This window comes from Ailuropoda melanoleuca, chromosome 3 (assembly GCF_002007445.2).
Source record: "Ailuropoda melanoleuca isolate Jingjing chromosome 3, ASM200744v2, whole genome shotgun sequence".
In the NCBI taxonomy this organism is placed as follows: Eukaryota; Metazoa; Chordata; class Mammalia; order Carnivora; family Ursidae; genus Ailuropoda; species Ailuropoda melanoleuca.
In genome coordinates, this window is record NC_048220.1 from 67775298 (window position 1) to 67801001 (window position 25704).

A 25704-nucleotide genomic window follows, 5' to 3' on the forward strand; every position below is an offset into this window, starting at 1 on the left:
TAAGATGTGGTAGTTTTGCAAAAGAAATGATTTCTATTTGTGGGTCTTATCTACTCTGCTCACCACGATCGTGTGCAATAACATAAACTAAGAAAAATATCCCAGGAAACTATTTTTTTTAAGATTTTATTTATTTATTTGACAGAGACAGTGACAGCCAGCAAGAGAGGGAACACAAGCAGGGGGAGTGGGAGAGGAGGAAGCAGGCTCATAGCGGAGGAGCCTGATGTGGGGCTCGATCCCATAACGCCAGGGATCACGCCCTGAGCCAAAGGCAGACGCTTAACCTCTGTGCCAGGAAACTATTTTGTTTAAGTTTGAAACTGAGGCAGAATACCACTCACACGCTCCCGNCAACCGCTGTGCCACCCAGGCGCCCCAAAAGAAATGATTTCTATTTGTGGGTCTTATCTACTCTGCTCACCACGATCGTGTGCAATAACATAAACTAAGAAAAATATCCCAGGAAACTATTTTTTTTAAGATTTTATTTATTTATTTGACAGAGACAGTGACAGCCAGCAAGAGAGGGAACACAAGCAGGGGGAGTGGGAGAGGAGGAAGCAGGCTCATAGCGGAGGCCTGATGTGGGGCTCGATCCCATAACGCCAGGGATCACGCCCTGAGCCAAAGGCAGACGCTTAACCTCTGTGCCAGGAAACTATTTTGTTTAAGTTTGAAACTGAGGCAGAATACCACTCACACGCTCCTGATTGAATCCAGTTCAGTGATGGGCTATTAAAATGAGCATAAATCGGTGTCCTGTTTTTGATCTTAAAAATAAAGAACATTAGAGTTTAAAACAGTTTTAGCATATGTCAAACAGTGAGTGCATTTGGTGGTCTCTTCCCTTCTAGAAATGCTGCAAAATTATGAACTTTGGTACAAGGGAACTTTCTAGTAGTACCACATTATTGAATTAGTTAAGTGTTCATATGGCCAGGTAGGTTAAATACTAGTAAGTCATGTACAAAACTGTGCTCTGCTTTCATTTCTCATTGACTGTAATAATCTGACATCCAGGTTTCTTAGAAAACAAAATCACTTGGATAGACTAGATTTCTAGTTGTGCACTTTGTTTTTGAAAACTGGTTGATTCCCCTCAGAAATTAGCATGTTGGAGTAAATTCCGTCTGTGAGAACTTCTTTAGTAACTCATCCAATAATCACTGGATATTTCACTCAAAATTTTTCTAAGAACAATCCATGGCTTTGACTTGTCCAATAAGTTTTTCCTGACTGTGATACCAATCTATGAAATGAAGCTCTCTAGTGTCTTTCTAGAACTTGATTTTGGTTTTAGTCTCTAGAAATACAGACGGAGCATGTGGAAGTTTAACTGGGCTGATGGTCTATAGCATATATTTTGTTTAAGATTAAAATATTTATGTAAAAATAAGATGGGTAAGACCTATAAAGTAGCTGATGATACATTTTAAACCCATGACCTTTGTTTTAGGTAAGATTATCTCCTGCCACAATGTCAACCAAGAATTCTACAGATCTAGTTCAGTATGTCGACAAGTAAGTCTGTACATTGCAACCGGCTTTAACTATTTACTGTATTTAATGATTCAGCTAAAGATTAAAGCGCCTGACTGAGATCTTTGAGTTCATCTAAACTGGTTCTCTGCTTTCAGAAGAGGCTGCATAAGCAACTTCAGAAGATGACCTTCTCTAGGCTAATCCTTTCTCTTTGACAGAACGAGCCCATTTGATAGCCTCCTCTTGACGTAACTTCCATAGGTTCCTATAGATTATGAATCATACAACACAGGCAATGAGTGACATATGAAAAGATCGGATAGAGTTAACTATGACTTTCAAAATACATCAAGTAAATCTTTTAGCATTTTGTTGTACAAACTCAGAAATTTTTAAGTATATTAAATGAATCATCAGTAAATTGTGTTTCTGCTGTTCATAGTGCCACACCTGGAGCTCATCCAGGGAAGGTCTGCAGAAGAGGGACAACTCTGGGGGCTTGGCAATATGACACATTATTGATACATGGGCAATGTCCAAAAGACCCTTTAATTCCAGTTGGTAAAGGTAGGATCACAGAGGCAAGGCATAGTCTATTGAGTTTTCTATTTTCTATGTCGAAGGAGGGTATGGTCTGAGGCAACAATTAATGTTTTTAGAGCACTTGGTATTTCATCTCTGTATGACCTCAGTCAATCCCATAATGTCTTTTGGCTTTGGTTCTTTCATTAGCCAAACAGAGAGGTTAGATTAGAAGCTCTCTTGGACTCACTGTAACTTTGACATAATTCTGAACCTGGGGCGCCTGGGTGGCTCAGTCAGTTAAGCGTCTTCCTTTGGCTCAGGTCCTGATCCCAGAGGAGTCCCAGGATTGAGACTTGCATCGGGCTCCCTGCTCAGTGGAGAATCTGCTTCTCCCTCTGCCCCTCACCCTGCTCATGCTCTCTCTCTCTCTCAAAAAAAATAAATAAAATTTTTTAAAAATAAAATAAAATAATTCTGATCCTAAAATATACATTATGACCACAGAAGAAAAATTATCAAACAAATGAAATGAGTCAATGAGAAGAGAAAAATTTAAATGAAAAGAAAATTTTCATTTTTTTATATTACCTTTAACAATAAAGATGATAAAAATTTTAAACTCACAGATTTTTATTACAATCTGTTCACAATTAAGAGTTTCCCTGATCCTTAGCCAATTGAATTAACGCACCACAAATACTTCAACCGCACTATTTCAGCCCCTCTTTTCATGCTGCCCATAACTTGTATTTGTTTATGTGACAATAAGGCCATAATTTAGGGCAAATGAAACCAAACAAGGAAAAAGGATTTTTTTAATGTTTAAAAATACAATATTTGGGTTGGTGACTTTTTTTTTTGAATGAAGGACAATGAATGTGATATGCACAGACACAATTATTTTACATGGATATATTAGCTAAACTTGCCATCTGAGGAAGAAAGGGAGACTTGTTCCTACCTGAATCTACACATGACAAATGGAAAATGAAATCATTCTTCTGATCTGTCAAATTCCAGTATGAACCCAAGTGGATTTCTTTAGCCCAGGCTGCTGACCTACATCCCAGAAATGATAGAGCAAATTCCTGCAAGCCGGTGACACACTTGAAAAGAAATCCAAGGAAATTTTTACCATTTCTTGGATTCCAGAGAAACTAAAATTAAAACAAAGGGGAAGAAATATTCTATTATTCAAAGCAAAAGCATAATGAAGATTATCTAGTCCCAAAATTCATTTCTACCTTGATCTCCCCCCGAACCCCTCTCTTGTGGTCTAAGCCATATTATCTAGAACTTCTATGTACCCCGGAGATAGTTTAGTTTAGTTTAGTTTTGTTTTTTATCTTTCCCCTTTTGACCTTCCAGAGCAGGCTGCAAGCTCTCAAAAGGCAGGGATTGTATAACCTTATGCTTTCTGACACCCCTATCATAGTAGCTTATCGTGGCGCCTTGAATATCGATTCCTGTGGAACCATAGTTGATAGTCTTAATGGAGAGTCATGGGGGAACAACGGAATCTTTAAGAGCCGGCTTAGTGCAGGAGACTCCTAGGTGGCTGATTAACTGGAAAAACACAATGGCGCTCCGGCATGTCAATCATCAGTGCACATACTTCGAGGCGACAGGTCAAATCCAATAAAATACACATGAAAACAACAATTTTTAAAAATTGCTTCATCCTTTACGTCATAGTACTCATTGAGCAGCAACAAATTTATTGATAGGCAAACAAGGTACTTACTGAAGCAAAAGTCATTATCGACTCATTAAACTGCCTGAATATACATTACATATTTACAGAGGTTCTGCCTTATAAATCTATATGGGAATGTTTCTAGGAAATACAAAAAACAAAAGCAAACACTAACCACAGCTGAAAAAAGTAAAAATCCAGCAACAGAAGAGGTAATACATGGCCTGTGAAGGTTCGGCTAGAGACATGTTAGTTAAAAAGCCTGCAGGACCAAGGGCTTACAGAACTCGGTTCAGCCGCAGGCAGTTGGAGCAACACCCGCAAATTATCAGTACTTGTTAAATGTTAGGTCGTATCCACGGAGCAGGGGGAGGCGGAATGCTTGCAACCATTTATAGGACAATTATGGAGACATTATATGAACGGCAATAAATAATTCTGATTGCCACATGTGTTCATTGATTTACAGTGACGGTGTAGCCCGTGCTCATTTAAGCTTCATTGAAAAGGAAAGCACCACAAAGTCTTTTTCTTTTCCTTCTCTTTTTTTCTGCTGGCCCAAGGAGCACTGCATGGAGGTCAGGCACCTCGGGTCCACTCTTGAATCCGCCTCTAATTAGCTATGGGACCTTGAGAAAAAGAAAATGCCTTTTCCTCGTGGGCAGTCTCTGCCTCGTTTATAAAACGCGGCAGAGTTTTAAGCGATGACGAGCCGCCGCAGTCCCACCGGCTGTCCCTGTCGCTCAGGATCAGATCCAGATTTCACTTCCGGGATGCAGATCAGAAAGCTGCCTCTGTTTGCTACTTCTCAACTCTGTTCACAGTTTCTCATAAACGTTCTTTTATGTAATAAAGTAAGTGGCTAAGATTTAAGAACATAGATTATTCCCCCATGGGATTTAATTTTGAACAGAACACAAATTCTGCCGATAAATCTCTTTTTTATTTCTCTTCAACTGACCCTACTGAAAAAAAAAATTCTTACCTCTGAATCAAATGATTTCTAAGGTCTCTTCCATCCCTAGAATTCTTTGGTCTTCCGAAACTGGTTATTTACCTTTTATTCACTTTACAAACACTTACTGAGCATTGACTATGTGTCAGGCACAAAGCTAGACACTTAGAGAGTCATCAGGGAACGAGAGAGACTAAAGCCCCCTGCCCTTGAATGGATCTTCCATTCGAGCAAGAGGAAGAGACATGCATTGTTGGATAGCCTCTCTGGCCAGGTCTCACTGAGAAGTCAGGTGTGAGCAAAGACCAGGATCTGGCCATGTGGACGTGTGTGTGAGGAGCAAAGTTTCCAAGGCAGGACACCCCTGAGTTCCCTGAAAAGGCATGGGAGGGTGGGGGCAAAGATGGTCAGAATGAAAAAGAGAAAAGTATAAAATTGAAGTATGACGCCCCTGGGCCAGGGAAATGAAGTTGTTTGGTACTGAGGAGCTGTCCAGGCTGGGCCATAGCCAGTATCTGTCTCAGGAATTCTCTCAGGAGTACACTCTGGGAAGATGAGGGGTCTGGCTGGCTGGCAGCCAAAGAAGGGTGTTTAAAATTTGGATCCAAAAAACTATCAGTAAGTGAAATGGGCAAAATAAGACATGATTGATGATTTCTCCTTGTGAGTAGAATATGGCATTCGGGGGTCTGGGAAATACTTATTTTCAAGGTTTTCTCTTAGCACCATGGCAGACATTTTATTATATCGTGATGCATTGCTTTTCTGCTACATGATGAAAACAGATACTTTACAGTCCAGGACATGAGAAAGGAAGACAAAAACACTGTTGGTTGAGCTTTCTATGGGATAGGCCATGTTACCTTGGAGATCTTTTGGGGTTTTATTTTGCAATATCATATCCATCCATGAGGATGACCAACTCCCAGGAGAGAAAGTTCAAAACAGTCTGCGCAGCTTGTGAAGGAGCGGGCACTCTGGGTTTGGTAGCAAGGATTTTATGACCTGGCAGACCTTCTCATACCCTGCACTGCTCCCTGGTGCTGCGGACCGAGTTCACTGTGAAAGCTTCCAGCTCTTAGCCCGTGGTCCTCTTCTCATTTCATCCTCTTCTCATTTCATCCTCTCTGACCCTAACAGAGGCAGAGTGTCACTATTTTAACGACAAAGACCCTGGGGTTCAAAGGAGTCAAATATTTGTCCACACACAGTACTATGACAGAACCAGGATTCTAACCCAGAAGTCTATGTCTAGGTTACTCCAAAGCCTGTTTTCTTTTCTTTTTTTTTTTTTAATATTTTATTTATTTATTCAACAGAAACAGAGACAGACAGCGAGAGAGGGAACATAGGGGGAGTGGGAGAGGAAGAAGCAGGCTCACAGCAAAGGAGCCTGACGCGGGGCTTGATCCCATAACGCCGGGACCACGCCCTGAGCGTGAAGGCAGACGCTCAACCGCTGTGCCACCCAGGCGCCCCCAAAGCCTGTTTTCTTGACCACTCCTCTATTCACATTCCCTGCCAGGGATCCTCTCAGTACGTGTGTGTGTGAACACATGCACTCACCACCCAGGGACATTTCACCTGCAGCCCATCCCTGGAGCATGAAAGATACGATACAACCAGAGACTTCTGATCTTCCTCCATATGGGCCCCTCTGTGAGGTGTGGCCAGCCTGGACTCACAGCATCTTAGCCCTGCCTGGGAGGCACCGCCGTCACCCTCAGTGCAGTCTCTTATTCCTGTCTAGCATCTTCTAGATTCCATCTCTACCCCCCTGCCTGTGATGGGCGAGACTCTGGCAGTGGGTGGACACAGCTGCAGGAATTGGGCATGACCCACAGCACCCCCGCATATCAGTCAGGGCAGGGGCTGCCCAGATGCAGCTCAGCGCCTCCCCCCACCCAGGAGGCCCTTTGGATTCTTGCCACAGGTAGGAGCTTCTGCTCAAGGGAGAGAACTCTGCTGAGGTCAGGTTGAGGCCAGACTCAGTTCTCCAGAGCAGAGAGGGAGCCCCTCCAGCCTCTGGGCCTCAGAGAGGACCCTTAAAATTCCTCAGAGAGATGCGAGCCAAGCAGATGAAATGTAACTCATGGTTACATAATATATCCTGAGAAAACACAAGGTAACAGCTGAAGAGCTACTAACTGGTCTAAGCAAATTTGCTGTGATATAGGCAAGAGTCAAAGAAGCAGGTTAAAACATTTCCCAGCCGAGTTACTGCCAATCTCCAAGGCTCAGTCTCCATCCAAATTGAGAAAAATTTTACCTATGTAGTTGTGGGGATGAGAGGAAATAATTTTTATGAAAGTGACATGTCGACTATAAGCATTATATGGAAATAAGGTCATGTAATAATACGTTCCTTACATTTGACCCAGGTTAGGAACTTCCCTTTGTGTTAGTTACCTAGGGCTGCCATAACACAGTCTCATAAACAGGGTAGCTTAAAACAACAGATATTTATTGCCCTACAACTGGAGGTCAAAAGTGTGAAATCAAAGTGTCAGTAGGGTTGGTTTAATCTGAGGACTCTGAGGGAGAATCTGTTTCATTCCTCTCTCTCTGCTTCTGGTGACAGCCGGCAATCTCTGGTGTTCCTTGGCTTCTAGATGCATCCCTTCCATCTCTACCACCATATTTACATGGTATTCTCCTTGAGTCTCCATCTTCACAAGGCCATCTTCTTATAGAGGTGTCAATCATATTGGATTATGGGCCCACACTACCCTGCCATCCCAACTAATTACATGTGCAATGACCTTATTTCCAGATAGTTACATTTTGAGGTACTAGGAGTTAGGATTTCAACATATCTTTTGGTGGGGACACAATTCAGCCCATAATTCCATGTAATAATTACTAATAATCATCATAAGAACATTTGTATTTGACACTTATGGACATCACAAAGCACCCCAAATACATTAGGTAAATCGATATCCTTCAAATGATTGGGTCAGGCAGGAGCCCTGATTTCCACAGGATACAAAGAGCCCTCTTCTGGACAACCTAAGAAAGGCTACAGATAGTAAGTGGCAGAGACAGCACTTGAACCCCAGTCTCCAGACTCCAAATGCCGTGTTCTTTATCCTGGAGACTTCCACGAACAACACGTACACCACGAAAATAGCCAGGCGACATGGAAGAGTGTTACAAAAGCACGACAAAGTGTGATAAGAACTCAAAATACCATCAAAACAATTTGCTGCTGCAGTTTGCATACGCTTTGCCTGTAAGTGTAACCCACCACGTCTTCCTCCTCCATCACACAGACTCTGGAGCACCTGAATGCCTCCCGCAAGAAAGCCAGTCACCACAAGTGCATCAGGCATTCTGTAATTTTATCGAAAATTTTACTAACGTGAGGTGTTTGCCTCATACAGCATATAACTTTTTGCTAGAAACTATCCACAACCAGTCTCCTTCTCCAGTCTCTTCTCAGCTATGTCCCTATTTAGAGTCCTGTCCTTTCCAGGCTCTTCCATGCAGACCTCCACCTGGTGCAACCCTACCGGCTTTGGTCTGCCTCTTCCCAGACTGTACTCATGAAACTGGAGTTGCCTCCCTTAGGCCCCTAGAGCATTCAGTATCATGTAAAACTCAGCCATGGAGGCTTCTCTAGCTGCCCAAATCCATCTGCCAGGGTGGTCAGAAACAAGCACGGAGAAACGACAGAAAACATTTTCAATCCCATTGTTCCGCATTCACTTACAGGTTATTTTTGTGAGGCATCCAAATGTTCCCTAAAATTTCACTTCATACGTATATTTTTCACAGGACTCTTGGCACTGAGAATGGAACTAGTCATAATAGATGTCACAAAAATGAAAATTTTCTTCAGTTCTGCTCCTCATTGTTCTAGAAAAGGCCTTCAGCTCTCAGATTTTTGCGTCTTGAGTATTACAGGTTGCCACAACGGTTATCAGAATCTCCTCAGTAAATTTAGGGCTCTGTTCCCAAGAACAGAACAGGCAGAGAAGTGAGAGGCGCTCTGTGCCGCTGCACCTGCCAGCAACAGCACAGCTGGTGCGAGTCACACGGAATCGCAGAGAACGAGAACTCCGAGTCTGTGGAAAATCTGTTCAGAGCCCGTTGTCGGCTCCATAATCAATGATTTCTCTAAAGCCCAAATAGCTCTCTGAAAAGGCCCCTGGGAATTCTTCCTCCTGTGGTTAGTAACTCCATCTGGACTAGTCTGGAATATTCAGTCATTTCTTTGCTTTCACAGTTAAATTTAGATATAAGTCCCACTGATAAAATATTACCAATAAAACAGTGGGCTTCCTCTTTGTTTTTAACTTAACTGAAAGAATCAGAGTGGCACGTCTTGTTGTTCAGTTTTTAGCCATTTGGATGGTCTGATGCTTTGAACAATGGCATCAGGGATCTCTCTTAGAAGACTGAGAATGTTCGTATGTGTGTTTTTCTTGTGGTTGACTTAGAAAGCTCAATTACAAAATGATCTTCTCTTTTGTTATGGTAATGGAAGGGGAAAAACATACAAGCTCTCTGTTTCTCTTGCAGGAATCATGTAAATAGAACTAAACAGAGCATTATCTGGTGCTTCATTAAACATCGTTAATAAATAATAAACTCCCAAGCTATAGTAACCCTTAAGCATGAAAAGATAAAAAGGAATGCTCTCCATTTAAGTGTAAAATAACTTCAAAAAATAAACTTCAAAAGCTAAAAGCAACCACAGAGTCCATCATTTCTGTAAGTCAGTTACTGCCCCCCCCCCCCGGTTGCACAAATATGTATTTGCTCAGCAGTACGCGCTGCCCTCCCTGGAGGCTTCCTTCAGCGTGACAAATAGCAACATCACCGACGCCCATCATCAGGCAGGACCACAGACCGGCATCTGAGCAGAGCTGGCAGCCCTGTTCCCCTGCTCTCTCTGCCGGCTTCGGTCTGATTCCTCAAGCTCTCTCTGGATACAATGCTGGCACCAGCCAATAGCACCCCCGAAGAGTGAGTGAACGCGGGCTCCTCGTGACCCTGCAGCTCTATGGCACTGGTTTCACCACCCCCCCCCCGAACCGTGCCTCCCACATGAACCATACAGAGCTTCACAACCATACAGCCAAGTAGGCCTGGTAGCCCCATTTAAGGATGAATTAATGAAACCCTTGGTTGGTAAATGGTGGAACCCGTATTCTACCCTCTATCTTGCCTACCCCCTGGTCACATTGCTTCTGACTATCCACATAACCTGAGAGCCCATATTCTCTATTTCACACATTAGCACTTCATTATATTCCGCCTTATATCGTTCACTAATTCACATGACTAGCGTTAAATAAATCAATGATGTTCAATATTTAGAAGGCATTTAGAAACACCTAAGTGCTTATTTAAAATATGTATTCTTGCAGTGTCCCTCCCAACCCTCAAGATTGTGATCAAACAAATCTATGGCAGAGCCAAGGAATCTGTGTGTGTAACAACTTCCCTCCACCCCCATGGTACTAGTTCAAGTTTCTTTATGAGAAACACTGAATGAGACCAAGTTCCTTGAGGGACAGACTATTATATACTAAGCATGGACTAGAGTAGACATTTAGTAAATACTGACATATTTTTATTTCAACTATAATTTTTATTGGTAGATTATTAGATATAGATACAGTGCTTTCAGCTACACATAACACAAACTCCAACTAAAATGGTTGATTAGCTCACATTTTTAAAAAAATCTACAGTTTGGTTAATTTTGAGGCTTAACATCATCAAGCAGGTGTTTTCTATCCTTCCTCCTTGTCATCCTATTCTCCCTCATGATCACAGGATGGCTTCAGCAGCTCCAGACATCACGCACAGACATGACAACATCCAGCAAACGAGTGGGAAGTTTCTTCTTATGTATCTCTTCTTTTTTTTTTTTAAGATTTTATTTATTTATTTGACAGAGAGAGAGACAGCCAGCGAGAGAGGGAACACAAGCAGGGGGAGTGGGAGAGGAAGAAGCAGGCTCCCAGCAGAAGAGCCCGACATGGGGCTCGATCCCAGAATGCCGGAACCACGCCCTGAGCCGAAGGCAGACGCTTAACGACTGAGCCACTCAGGCGCCCCCTTATGTATCTCTTCTTGAAAGCAAAGAAACCTTACCCAGAAACCCCACAAGATGTTTCCCCTTTCACCTGACTGGCCAGAATTCTTTCATATGCTCCTACTTTATCCAATTGCATCTCAACCCAGATGAAGGAGTCCACCGTGATTAACCTGCCCAGCTGAAGGACATGGGGGCTGGGGGATGAACCAAACCAGGCAGAAGCCATGGGGGTTGGGGAGGCGGCTATGAAGAGTTAACCAACAATGTCTGCCACACTGGGAACACCTAAGAATACGCAAATACTCAGTTTTGAGAGGAATGCAGCATCCTTCACAAGTGTCTGTGTGGGATGGAAGACTAAGGGCCAAACACTCTCTCACTGGCACATTCAGGATGCAGATTGTGGAGAGGCCAGAAAGAAGTGCTCACTCAAGGAAGGTAACAAGTAAATCTGCAGTCTGCCACTAGGCTATGTGTCACCATCAGCAGGGACTGACATCCTCTTCCCTTCTGCCTGTGATTCATACATCCAATCCAGGGGAGTACCATCAGCGTGCTGGGGCTTTAGAGGAATGGATTTATATATATATCTATCTCCATTTGTAATTTTCCAGAAGAACATTTTTTTTTTTTATTATATTGTGTTAATCACCATACAGTACATCCCCAGATTCCGATGTAAAGTTTGATGCTTCATTAGTTGCGTATAACACCCAGTGCACNGCCTCAGTCGTGCAGGGGAAAGGAAAGGAAAGAGAAGCCTCACCCAGGCTGAGGGACTTCACACTGCTGAAGAGAAGAAACTGTAAACCTTGAGGTTCTCCCAATCTGTAGCTTTATGGCACCATTTCCCCCTCAATTTCCAACAACTAATAGGTCTTAAGGGAATAAACAGTCCAGCTAGAAAAAAACCAGTCAGTCAGCCAATATTTATTGACTACCTACTACATGTCAGGCACTCTTCTCAGTGCTGGAGACACTGTGGAGGACAAGTTAGGCAAAGCCCCCGCCCACAGGAAGCTTTCACTCTACTGAGGGAGGGCAGAAAACACACACAAGCAAGTAAGATAATTTTAGATAATGACACATGCTGGGGAGAAAATGAAATGGGGTATTACGATAGAAAGTGACTGAGGGGAAGATCGTCTGAGGAGGGGATGCTGGATTTGAGACAAAAGCAATGAGAAGAAGGCAGCCATGGAGTGACTGCAGGGAAGTGCATTCCAAGCAGCAAGAACAGCAAGTGCCTAGGCTCCGGGGGAGGAGCTAGTTTGGCATGTGTGGGGGTCAGAAAGAAGATCCATGCGGTTGTATAAGAGTGAATGGATGGAAGAGTGGGAGGAGCTGAGGTTGGAAATGAGAGCAAGGACTTAATTCTCAGAGAATGGGTAAGCCATTGGAGGGTCTTAGGCTTTTAGAAGACCACTCCAGCTGCTGTGTGGAGGACGCACTTCTTGTTCGGACACAGAAGTAGAGGAGATAATAGCGGCCAGGTCCAAGGAAGGAAGGAAGAACTCAGGAAAGAATGGATACAGAGCCTAGGGACACTTCTACGTGTCTGTGTGTCATTTCCGCTGCCACTCTAATAGATCACATGAGTAGCATTAATCAAAGCACGTCCCCTGCCTCTGCTTATTATCTCTTGGAATTACAGGAATATAGGAAAGTTAAGCTTAACATTTGATTTTGGAGTCACATAGGTGAGTTTTAAATTTTGGCCCTGACATACCTGAATTGTGTGACCCTTTCTTCTGCCTGGTAAATTTCCTCATTCCAGTCTCCCAAATCACTAGTTCATCCTTCAGCTATCTCCTCTGTCATATTTTTCCCATCTTTTTTTCTTTATTTTGACTATTATAGTTTTCATGCCTAATATTTCTCCTTGTTTACTTTTTTTATGTTTTCCGGTTTTTTGTTTTCATTCTGCTAACATCTTCCCTTCTTTTATTGTTTTTTTTTTTTAAGATTTTATTTATTTGACAGAGAGAGATAGCCAGGGAGAGAGGGAACACAAGCAGGGGGAGTGGGAGAGGAAGATGAAGGCTCCCAGCGGAGGAGCCTGATGTGGGACTCGATCCCAGAAGTCCGGGATCACGCCCTGAGCCAAAGGCAGATGCTTAATGACTGAGCCACCCAGGCACCCCCTTTCTTTTATTGTTTACTAGCCTTTTAAAAAATGTCCTGTTGCTTATATCTTACTATTTCTCTTATGTAGAAATCTGTAATCTAGCAGATTATTTGTAGGCTAGTTGGTTTTGGAAAAGACTGTGCTCCTCAAATGTCTTGCTATTTTGGCGGGTGAGTTAATTTCCCTGGGGGTTGTCCGCTCCAGTAAACTCAGGGGCAGGGTGTGGATGAGCCCCAGGCACAGTAAAACCACAATCCACCACTCTTCATTCTACGAACCAACTCGCCCTATCAGGTCTTCACCTTTGCTCCTTAGGAAGAAGTAACAGTAGGAGACCACCTGCTTTCCCACCCTTGGGGCCTGTGAGTAGGACGATGTAAAAACAAATGCCCAAGGTCAGTTGTTTCCCAAGGTTTTTGTTTTGTTTTGTTTTTTGGGGGGTTTTTTTGGTGTTTTGTTTTGTTTTGTTTTTTACTGTTTCAGGTTCTTACCAAAGCAGGTCTGAGGTTGGGTTGTCTAGGAAACAGCCTCTGAGACAGAGATTGGTGAACAGAAGGCTCACATGGAATGCTCTTGTGTCACTGCCCGGAAGGGAAGGAAACAGAATTGGGAAGAAAGAAAAGTATCATGATATGATTCCACAGGGGGCTCTGAAGCTGGCTCAGTCCTTCCAAGTTGCGCTGAGATAGAGCAACGTGCCAGGCCTTCATACCCACACGTTGACCAATCACTAAGTTCAAGCTGCCCCAGGAAACGGACATAGCCCCGGGCAAAAGTGACTCTCTTCACTGAGGCAGTTCCCAGAGAAGCTGTCAACTGAGGTCTGTCAAGCTGGCAGCACTCCCAACACTTGGGGAAAGAAGTCCCTCCTTCCCGAAAAGGAAGCTGGGGGGGCACATCATGGCACCCATTACACTACCCCACCCTACACACTCACCAGTTTAAAATAGTCCCCACGGCACAAGGGTTTTTCACAGTTTTCTAAGTTTTCTTCCTAGATCCTCCAAGGTGTTAGGAGGAAGAGAGGATAGGAAGCCAGCAGCACACTAGGTGGGCATTTTGGTCAAGTCCATAGTGCACCCAGGAAATTGCACTCCTGAGGAGCCGTGCACCTCACTGCCCTTCTTCAGAGACTAGGTCACAAAAACAAGCCAAGTAAATTCAATAAAGAGAAGGAAAAAAAGACAAAGCAAAAGTAGCTTGTCCTTCAAGAAGCTTATCTGTGAAGGGAAAGAGAAATGTCCTAATGCCAGTAGGGGCTATCAGGATCTTGCATGTTTCTTTACCCAAATACTAAAAAGCCCCAGCCTGTCTGTTTCTTTTCTAATTTACTGTGTTTACTTTTTCATTGAACTTCTGATTCTTTTATGAATCTCTGCCTTTGAGCTATCATTTCTTCCAGCTTAGAAGGCAACACTCTCTTCCATGTGGAATTCTCAGGCATTAAATTTATATGGATCCAACTTGACTTATTAGAATAGGGCATAAAGTATGAGATGATTCCTTCTTAGGAAACATGAAAAATGCATAAGGTAAGACCAAGGCAGAAGTCAGGTCCTCTTAGATGAGACGCAAACCAGGAATCTAACCAGGCAGGTGCTTAGAGTCCTCCCAAACTTCCAAACTTCTCACAGGGGAGACAAGACTGGCGTAGAAGTAAAGACGCACATTCTGCTTCTGGCTCCTCCAACTCATTCTTGTAACGCCCCTGGTGTTGTTTCCTTTTCCTGACCAGGAGTCATTCTTTTCTTCCTGTGATTCCAAACACCCAGAGAAGTCAGCTAGAAGACAGACTGAACAACCAGGAGCGCACCATTGCTTTCCTCCTTGAACAAGCCTTCCGCATCAAGGAGGACATCTCTGCTTGTCTTCAGGGGACCCACGGCTTTCGAAAAGAGGAGTTGCTTGCCAGGAAGCTACTGGAAAACCACATTCAGACCATCACCAGCATCGTCAAAAAACTCAGCCAAAATATTGAGGTAGTTCTTTGTTTTCCTTGTGTTGACATCATCGCTTGACAGTTATCAACCACCAATATCATCTGTCAACTATAGAAATGAGTCACTATGGCTTAAGTTTAAATGAATACAGCGTGTTGCCCCAGAGAAAAACAGCTCAACTTTTCAACTGCTCATTTATGCCAAAAAGTAGAAAGAAATTCTATTTAAAAAGCATTTAGTGTCTATTCTGTGACAGCAGAGAGAATTGTTTAACACTATGTCAGACATTGTGTTTAGGTGCTCATTTTAATCTAAATCTCCAAGATTCTTTTCATGTAATCATCAAAAAATCTAAGTGAACTTTAAAAAGCTCTTTTATTGGTATTTAGCACATACTGAATTGACCCCAGTGCCTAAAAAGGCAATGCATTTCTCAAAGTGGTCAAAGATGTTTCTAGGCATAAGAGCGTTAAGAAAATGAAAAGAAGTTAGTGGCTCAGTGCCTTTGAGATAATGACAAAATCAAGTATAGCATTAGTGCTAAAATAAAATACCAATTTAAAAGTCAAAACTTGTTGGTAATTAAAAAGAAAATAGCATTGTCAGAAACATAAAATGTTTCTAGAATGTTCTGTATTTTGATCTGGGTGGTTGTTAAGCGGTTGATTATATTTGTCAAAATCCATCCAGATATACCTTTTGATTTGTACCTTTTAATACCTATTAATTATGCCTCAATAAAACACTTAACATTAAGGGGGGAAAATTTTCCAGATCTCTAGAAATCTTGCTAAGAGTTTCTTTTCCTAGAAAAATTGATTGTCTTAGATTAGCTCTGAAAAAAGAAAAAACATTTTCCAAAAACTGTAAAATCTCAAAATATTTGCAATCCTGTTAAGGAGTTGGCATATATACGGAAAATGAGGAGGACTGGTCTGTGCAGTAAACTGAATTAAAAATATTTTAAAGTGTGTAGATAACATAGTTAAAACATTATAAAGAAAAAACTATTAGGCTACCTCTAGTAAATAATTAAGACTATAAAGTGCCAAGCACTTTACAGAGAAATAGATACTACTCAAGTATTTTTTTAAAAAACTTGAACTCATGGGGCGCCTGGGTGGCACAGCGGTTAAGCGTCTGCCTTCGGCTCAGGGTGTGATCCCGGCGTTATGGGATCGGGCCCCACATCAGGCTCCGCTGCTATGAGCCTGCTTCTTCCTCTCCCACTCCCCCTGCTTGTGTTCCCTCTCTCGCTGGCTGTCTCTATCCCTGTCGAATAAATAAATAAAATCTTTAAAAAAAAAAAAAAAAACTTGAACTCATTAGCCAGCTCAGCCCTTGCAAGTTGACCAGCAAGATAGGTATGAGTGTGAGCTGAAGCTTTACTTGGGCCTTTGAAAGGAATGAAAAAAATAGTTTTTAATCAACCATAATTATAACACTTAAGTTGCTTATTCCTTTTCATAACCAAATTATCTGTTTTTCAAGCTGGCAGCTAATTACAAATTTTAAAATTAATTTAAACGAGAAATAATTTTGTGTATGACATTGCTTTCTTGGGCTTTTTCCCATCAGCTTATAAAAGCAATACTTGTTCATTATAATTGTTGTGAAAACTTAGAAAAAAAATTTAAAACTTGGAGGAAAAAAATTCTCATAATTCCATCAGCAAATGGCAATCTCTACAAACAGCCAGAGTAATTTCCCTCAAGTCCTTCCTCATATTCCATTTAGAAGGCTGACACTACATTTGTAAACACAATCATTAATATAAAATTATATCATAGGGGCGCCTGGGTGGCACAGCGGTTAAGCGTCTGCCTTCGGCTCAGGGCGTGATCCCGGCGTTATGGGATCGAGCCCCACATCAGGCTCCTCTGCTATGAGCCTGCTTCTTCCTCTCCCACTCCCCTTGCTTGTGTTCCCTCTCTCGCTGGCTGTCTCTATCTCTGTCAAATAAATAAATAAAATCTTTAAAAAAAATTAAATAAAATAAAATATCTTTGTGCATAAATATACATCTGTATTTGGCTTATTTCCATAGTATATATTCTTAGAAGTGGAACTCCAGGGTGTGAACACTGTAAAAGCTCTTGATGCATGTTGTCAAATTGGTTTCCGGAAAGTTTATACTTACTTACACTTCCATTAGCATTATATGAGAATGCTTTTTCACTGTGCCCATGCCAGCATTGAGATTTGTTGTTTTAACTTTGCTAAATTGGTGGTATAGAAATAAGATCTTTCTCTTTTTTTCTTTTCTTTTGTTTTTTTAAAGATTTTATTTATTTATTCGACAGAGATAGAGACAGCCAGCGAGAGAGGGAACACAAGCAGGGGGAGGGAGAGGAAGAAGCAGGCTCATAGCAGAGGAGCCTGATGTGGGGCTCAATTCCATAACGCCGGGATCACGCCCTGAGCCAAAGGCAGACGCTTAACTGCTGTGCCACCCAGGCACCCCTCTCTTTTTTTCACTTTCTAAAAGTGACTGTAACCATTTGCATTTTCTCTGTCAATCATCTATTAATGTCTTTTGCCAATTTATCTTTTAGAGTTTTAGTGCTTTTTAATTCTTATTGATTTGATGAGATTTTTTATTAATTAAGGATAATAGTTGGTGGTACCTTGGCAAATGTTTAACAACAAACATCAAATATTTTCTGAAGGATAAAAACGTGGTTTGTAGTGTTTGCCTATTTCCATGTTGTTAATACTCTCACTATGATTGATTTCAAACACCAAAACACCAAACACAAAGATGGGAAAAGATAGGCATAATTGGCTTTCACCAACAGGTGCATGCTGATTGTAGCATAGAACTGAGATCCTTGGCAATAACGTTTGTCATAAATGTTTTTCCAGTTTGTTGTGTACACCTTAGTTATATTTCCAATGTTTCTATCAAGTTTTACATAAGGTTAAACATTTCAATATTTTGCTCTGAGATTTCTCTCATTATTTTGAAGAATCGAAATGTCTTCTTTAGAACTGAAATAATCACCTGTATTATCTGTTATTTTTATGGCTTAACTTTTTGTTTATATTTTTAATCTACTTTTCTAAAATGTATATTGATGTATGTCATGAGGTAAGGACCTAGATTCATTGTTTTCTGAATAAATAACCAGAGATCCCAACACCATTTGTGAAATTTCTCCCCCACTGATTTGTGATTCTCAAGGATAGCGCCTTTCTTTCTTATATTTACCAAAGTCTTCATTACATTACACTGATCTATTTAGGGTTGCATATCTATTTAGCTACACTGATGTATTTATCCTTGTCTCATATAATGTTTTAGTGTTTAGTAGGGCGACTTCCTTTTCATCGCAATTATTTACTAAAACAAAGCAAAACGACATCTATTCTATGGTCTGAATGTCCGCGTCTCTTCCCTCTCCCCCAGAAATTCATATGTTGGAATCTCATGTCCAATGTGATAGTATTAGGAGGTGAGGTCTCATAAATAGGACTAGTGCCCTCCTAAAAAAGACCCCATAGGTCTCCCTAGCCCCTTCTACCACGTGAGGACACGGTAGGAAGGAGGGAGTCTGCAAACCAGAAGAGGGCTCTCACCACAACTGGACCATGCTGGCACCCTGACCTGGACTTTCAGCCTCCAGAACTGTGAGAAATAAATTTCTGTTCTTTAGCAGCTCCCAGTCTGTGGTATTTTGTTAGAGTAGCCCGAATGGACTAAGACACCTCCGCTCATGCAAAAACAAAAACAAAGCTAGTGTTCTGGATACTTCTGTTTTCAATTAAAATTTTATTTGCCCTTGGGCTGTCTCAACCTGCCTGTTTAAAAATGAGAAAGATCTTGCATATGGTCTTTAAGATTTCTATCATTCATTTGTTACAAAAATCTTTCTTTTCCTTTTAAAATTCATAAACATAAATTTAAACATATTTCAGGCCTCGGTCAAATAGAACAACTACAATGTTTCCCCAAATCATGAACTTGTCTTATACTCTCACTTTTTTATGAATAAATACAAATTATTTTATATATCTTCACTTTATATTAGAATTTGTGGGAATGTCAAGTAAAATAGACATTTTTTTTTCTGTAGACAAGCAGATTTTTTTTAATTTTTAAATTAATACTTACAGGGGCGCCTGGGTGGCACAGCAGTTAAGCGTCTGCCTTCGGCTCAGGGCGTGATCCCGGCGTTGCGGGATCAAGCCCCACATCAGGCTCCTCTGCTATGAGCCTGCTTCTTCCTCTCCCACTCCCCCTGCTTGTGTTCCCTCTCTCACTGGCTGTCTCTATCTCTGTTGAATAAATAAATAAATAAATAAAATCTTAAAAAAAAAAATAAATTAATACTTACATATGAATGTGAAAAAAATTTTAAACTACTATTCTTGGAACTGCCAACCTGGTAGTGTAAGACAGTCAGCTCTATTTCAGAATACCAAGAAATACTGAAGACATGACTAAGGATACTCAAAGGCAAAATCTGAACACACTTCAAGCCATAAATCTCTCATATTCTCTAAAAAACCAAGAATATAAACATTTTTCACTCCATGGAAGTGAAACAGTCTGATTCACATTTGCACGTGTTAGTTGTATTAGCTCCACTGTGCTTCTGAGTCAATCTATAAAGGGCTTTGCCTGATGCCATACGAAGAATCCCTTTTTCTAAACCTACCACCAATTCTGAAATAGGTTTTTGTGAAAAGCTTTTATATCAATGATGGCCACATGGCAACCCATGGCCATAACAGCACAATAAATGTTTTATCTGGTCCATATCATGTTTATAAAAGATTTTGACTAAGGTGTCAATATTTAAAAATTGAAAGATTTAGGGGTGCCCGGGTGGCTCGGTCGGTAAAGCTTCTGACTCAGTTTCGGCTCGGATCATAGTCTCAGGGTCAGGGGATCAGCACCACATCAGGCTCCATGCTCACCGCTCAGTGGTGATTCTCCTTGGGATTCTCTCTCTCCCTCTGCCCCTCCCCTCAATCACGCTTGTGCTCTCTCCATCTCTCTCGCCCTCTGAAATAAATCTTTTTCAAAAACCAAAATATTTAACATAAAATCTAGATTTCTGACTTGTGTTGAAACACTGTTGAGCCATTATTCCTACCTGGCAACAATTTGCTGGGATCAGGCCATCACCACCTCCCTCAGACAAGGCAGGGACTGCCTCTTTCTGACATAAGACTCTCTCACTCATTTCCACTATCAGCCTAATTAGGAAACACATTCGATTTGGTAGCCTCCACTTTAAATTATATTTTCTTATCATGTGTGATGGAAAATTAATGGGAATTTTCACTCAAAATTACAGGTTTTGGAAGATCAAATAAGAGCTCGAGACCAGGTGGCCACAGGAACTAATTTTGCAGTACAGGAGCTAAACGCCAAACACCTTCAAGGAGTTGGAGATCTTCGAGGAAGAGTAGCCAGGTGAGAAGAAGCATCTAACAGTCAGTTCTTGCCCACTGAATTCTCACTCCCAAATAAGTTCCGTATAGTAGAAAAGTAGATATTGTCTTTACATGAGGCTAAACTGACAAGGTGGTAGTTGAGAAAGCATATGATAGAATTTGAAAGCCTTATGCCACCTGTGAGACTCAAGGGTTTTATAAAAGACCCCTTATATGCAATGTCCAGTTTGGTTCTATCTGGAAGTGGCAAGAATTGTATTGTCTTCACAGCCCTCTACTGTCCAAATGCCAACATCTATACAAAGATACTGCCTCATGGCCACAAACAAAATCCCCGGATGTGTCAAATTCCAATGATTGAAACATTTAAAATATATAAGAATGACATATGAAAGTCTAACAGAAGGGATTTACTTCTGAATGGATACAATTTTGTGTAGTATCTTTCATATGATATTTCTAATCAAAGGAATTAATGCTATCCAGGTTAGCAAAAATCTGTGGGTATTGACAATGGCAGGACCACCCTAGGAGGCATATCAAAGATCACTCGTGAGTGGCTGACTATAGACACCTTTGCAACTCTGCATCTTCTGCCAGCACCTCTTTGCTCTCTCCTGGAATACCCAATCTCCACCTTGTTAATCTGTTCTGAAATGTTAATGACCAAATAAGAATTGGGTGATTAATACCTAGGACAAACTTCTCTTAGAGTATCTATCCAACTCAACAACAACAAAATACATTAAGTATGCCAGGCAGTATGCTGGGATTCAGGGATTCAGCAACATGGTCCACCTCCCACTCCCCATGACCTCAGGTTTATGGTCTACCTGGGATAACAAGCTCCAAATATAAGAAATGAGATGAACACTACAAGGAGAGCCTATGGTGCCATGGGAATGTCCAAATCAGATTGAGGCATAGGGAAGTCTTCCTGGAGGAGGTGACACTTGAGATGAGTTTTGAAGGATCCATAGCAGTTCGCTAGACAAGGAAGGATGGGAAATGCACTTCATATAGGAGGAATAATATGTGCAAAAGAGCTGAGGGATGAATTACTGTGACAGGCTGCAAGAAGAGTGTTTTTGTTTTGGTATTTTGGGGCTTGCATTTAGGGAGAGATGGGAGATGGGGAGATGAAGCTCACAGGTGGTCCAGATTGGATGCTGAGGGATCTTGTGGGCCAAGGTAAGAAGTTTGAACTTTATGTAGAAGGCTATAAGTAACCATGGGAAGATTTTAAGTAAGGGGATGACATATTTAGTGACATTCTGGTAGTAGCTGAATTGCTGGGGTGCAGAAAGGAAGCATGAAAATAAAAGGAAGCCTATTGCAGCAATCAAGCTGCCAAATGTCAAGGGCTTAACTAAAGCACTAGCCATGAAAGTCCAGAGCAGGTAACAGACATTAGGAAAACAGAATCCATAGGAATAGTACCTGTGTGTACACACACACACACACACACACACACACACACAGATATGTAATTATATTATTTATAAATATATGTTTATATGTCTAAAGTATACAAAATTCTACATTTCATTATATCATATTTGATACACACAAAGGAAATTTTATAATATTTGGGTGAGTCATGAAGCAAGATAATAAACAAACACTAGCAAACCCTCTATCGGACTTAGATGTACCATGATTTTGCAAAGATAAATACCAAATATCTGCTTTGAATATAACTTGGAATTTGGTTCCATTTGGTGGTGTGCTAATGATACCTCAATTACTTATTTTTTCTGCAAACTGCTTTCAAACCTACGCTTCTATTTTTGTAAATCCTGCCTTACATATAAGACAAAATAACAGATTTAAATGAAACTGAGACATGAATGGAATAATATCAAGAACAAGACGTGCAACTCTTTTTGCTCTGCTCTAATTTATTTTTTTCCTTTTTGTCTCCCTTCTTAAAAATAAAAATTATTTATATTTAAAGTCTACAACATGATGATTTGATATATATATATGATATATGATATATGATATATATATATACACACACATACATACTAAAATGATTACGACAGTCAAGCAAATTAATATATTTTCTCCTCACATAGGTACCATGTTATGTGTGTGATGAGATCATCTGAAATCTACTTTTTTAGCATATTTCCATTCTTCAATACATTATTAACTATAATTGTCACAGTGTACCTTAGGTCTCTAGGCATATTCTTCCTACCTAACTGTAACTTTGTACTTTTTGACCAACGTTCCCCCATTTCCTCCACCTCCTCGCCCTGGATAACTACCATTCTACTCTCTGCTTCTACGTATTTTACTTTTTCAGATTCTTTATGAGATGATGCAGTTTTTTTTTTCTTTCTGTGTCTACCTTAATTAACTTAGCGTAATGTGCTCCCGTTTTATCCACGTATTCACGAATGGCAATATCTCCTTTTTTGAGTCTAACTAATAATCAGAATGTGTGTGTGTCTCTCACAATTTCTTTATCTATCATCTGTCAACAGACACTTAGGTTGTCTCCATTTCTTGGCTATTGTGAATATTGCTGCCATGAACGTGGGAGTGCAGATATTTCTTCCAAGTACTGATTTCATTTCCTTTGGATATATATCCAGAAGAGGGGTTGCTGGATGATGTAATAGTTCTATTTTCAGTTTTCTGAAGAAACTTCATCCTGTTTTCTACAATGGCTGTACCAATTTACATTCTTATCAACACTATACAAGGATTTTCTTTTATCCACATACTGGTTACCATTTCTTATCTTTTTATTATTTTGATAATAGCCATCCTAACAGGTGTGAGGTGATATCTCACTGTGGTTTTGATTTGCAGTTTCCTGATGCTCAGTGATGCTGAGTACCTCTTATTGTACCTGATGGTCATTTGTATGTCATCTTTAGATAAATGTCTATTCAGATCTTTTGTCCATTTTTTAATCTTGTGGTCACTTAAAACTAATCCTTTGGTTTCAATGGCCCCAAGGGACTTGCGGCCATCAGCTCTCAGGGCTGGGTGATTTGGAAGCCAGTCTTTCAGGTGGTTGTGTGGTCCAAACCCTTCACTCCACAGGAGGAAGCTGGGATTTGGAAGTCCCCCCCCCCACCCAGTTGGAAGGAAGGTCCTGTGCCAAGAAAGGGATTTACAGCATGAGTGTGTCTCAGCTTTCCCTACCCATTTCAATATTTTCTTAGTTGCCGGATATGTAGGAATCTTTAGGTTGGTTTCTGGGTTTTTCTCAGAAGGAACTGATCTGGGTGTAGCTATTTATTTGGTGCATCCAGAGGAGGGGGAACCAAGAGCCACCTATTCCTCCATTTTACTCTTCAATTGCTTAATTACCTTCCCCATGAATCTTAAGCAGTGATTTTAGGACAAGGTCTTATTTTTCCTTGAAATATCTCCCTTTTATGAAAATGTCTTAAATCTATTTGTTAATCTGAGACAGAATCTGGCTTAAAGCCATGAGACTTAAACTCACCCTTCCTCTTCCATTTTGTGCATTTTTGCCAGGCAAGTGACTAAGGGATAAGCTGAGACCAAACTAATGACTGTCTTTCCACATATATTGACCTTCATTCCAATTAGTAACTTGGCATAACTGAGATTAAGCTGATTATTTTAACATAATTCCTAGCAAACATTTTACTGCTGCATAAGTCAAACCCAGTATTTAATAATGGCAACGTGCTTTGAATTTTGCACCTTATTTCCTACTCCAAAATAGGTGGCAGTTTAAAAGCAAGTACTTCCAATGAGATGAGGTTCTCAAAGTTATCTGGCCTGCTTTTGATACCCTCTCCTCTTTTCGGTAGATGAGAGTCTCAAGTGCAAATGAGGAAGAGCAAATATGTAAAGAATACCCATAGGGATGGCTATGACAGTCTACAGCAATGGCCAGAGGCAGCCAAACTTCTAGCCACGTTTGCTGGTTTGGAACCCGAAGGCAGATTTGCTTACGAAAAAATAATAAATTGTGTTGATATGTGATTAAAAGCAAAAGTCATAACCTTCAGAGAAACAATAATGATATCAAGGATATTGTTAACTTTTGAAAAGCTAAGAGTAGGAACTTCTGATTAAAGAGAGTTGAATTAAAACATTTTCACTTCACTTCTCTCACGTGAGACCTCTTAAAGCCAGTTAAAAATATAAGAAGGGAAACAAAAACTCCATCTTCGGTGTAACTTGGACGTGGCTACAACGGCTAACCACAAGGTCCACTTACCAACAACTGTGATGTCTGCGCTGATAAATCCTCCCCTGACCTTAAGCATGATGATTTGCTCCAAATGAAGAGCCGCGGTCCTGAAAGGCGTAGGCCAAATAACTCGAACGGGGCAATATTACCTAGGAGCTCAGGTGGGAAACAGGAGAGACAGGAAACCGGGCTTTAGAGATTCACGTCAGTAACACAGAGCAGCTGGGGAGTGTAGCTGACGCCGTCATGTTATTGATCATCTGGAACCTACTTCCGCGCTGGCAAATTCACTCCTGAGGGAAATACTGACATGCCACAGGCCGAGGAGTTGAAGGAGGCCTGGAGTGTCACAGCAGACAATCTAGGGCTCAGTGATGGGCTGTGCAATACACCAATCTAGTTTCTGAGGAGAAAATGGGGAGATGTACCCGCCCCCCCCCGCCACCAGGCCTAAGGAAATAAGAGATTTGATACCACAAGCCTAAGTGGAGGATGTGGTCTAGTCCTCACCAAACACACTTGGTGACCTGCAGGTAGTCCGAATCATTCAAAGATGTGAGGATGATAGTTAGGAAGAACCCAGGCTGTGCATAAAAATCACCACCACCAGCATCAACAGACAGAAAAATATAAGGCTGATGAACATACCTTAATGAGAGGAATTACCCAGAAAAACACACGAAGAGTTCAAACCAAAAGTTCTGGTTTCAGAGAAGTTAAGAACAAAAGAAAGAGAGAAAAGATTGCTGATTGAACAGTCACATGCAGCTTTGCTCCTTCCCAAAGTCCCACTAAATCTACAGCAAAAATGATGTTTCTCTTAAAAACATACCCACAAAGACAGAGGATATCAGCATAGAAATCTTGGAACCTAGAAAACAGACACGTGGAAACTGACTTAGCAGACATAATAAAACCCATTTTAAATCTGTGGGATAAGCTGAGAGTGATGTGGTTTTACATCACAGAATTCTCAAAAAGCACAGGAGTTGGCTGTGCCAGGAACCTCTGAAACTGGGGGCAAAGACAGGCACTTGTGTCCAGGGAGAACTGAGAAAAGCAGGAAGAGGCCGAGCAAGGAGTCACTATAGTTTATAATTAGCCTTTTAGTTTTTATTGACTTCTAAACTATAGGCATGTTTTAGTTTCATAAAATAAGTATTATTTAAAATAAATAAATAAATAAATAAATAAATAAATACTTTTTTAAAAAAAAGAAATAAAAGGGCTTCCCCCCCAAAAGAAGATTATCATATAAAAGAATGAGATCGATAAACTGGACTTGCTCAGGAATAAGATGGGGGAAAAAAAAAAAAAAAAAA

The 25704-nt window shown here is 41.0% G+C and overlaps 1 protein-coding gene across 1 annotated transcript in view; it reads left to right on the forward strand.

The window, feature by feature from the left end:
• The window catches only part of FAM81B (family with sequence similarity 81 member B), a 61211-nt gene that overhangs the window by 10405 nt on the left and 25102 nt on the right, over positions 1–25704 (forward strand). Inside the window, 3 exon segments of the mRNA XM_011235567.3 lie at positions 1460–1524; positions 14580–14823; positions 20091–20209. Coding sequence (XP_011233869.3) covers positions 1460–1524; positions 14580–14823; positions 20091–20209 — 428 coding nt within the window.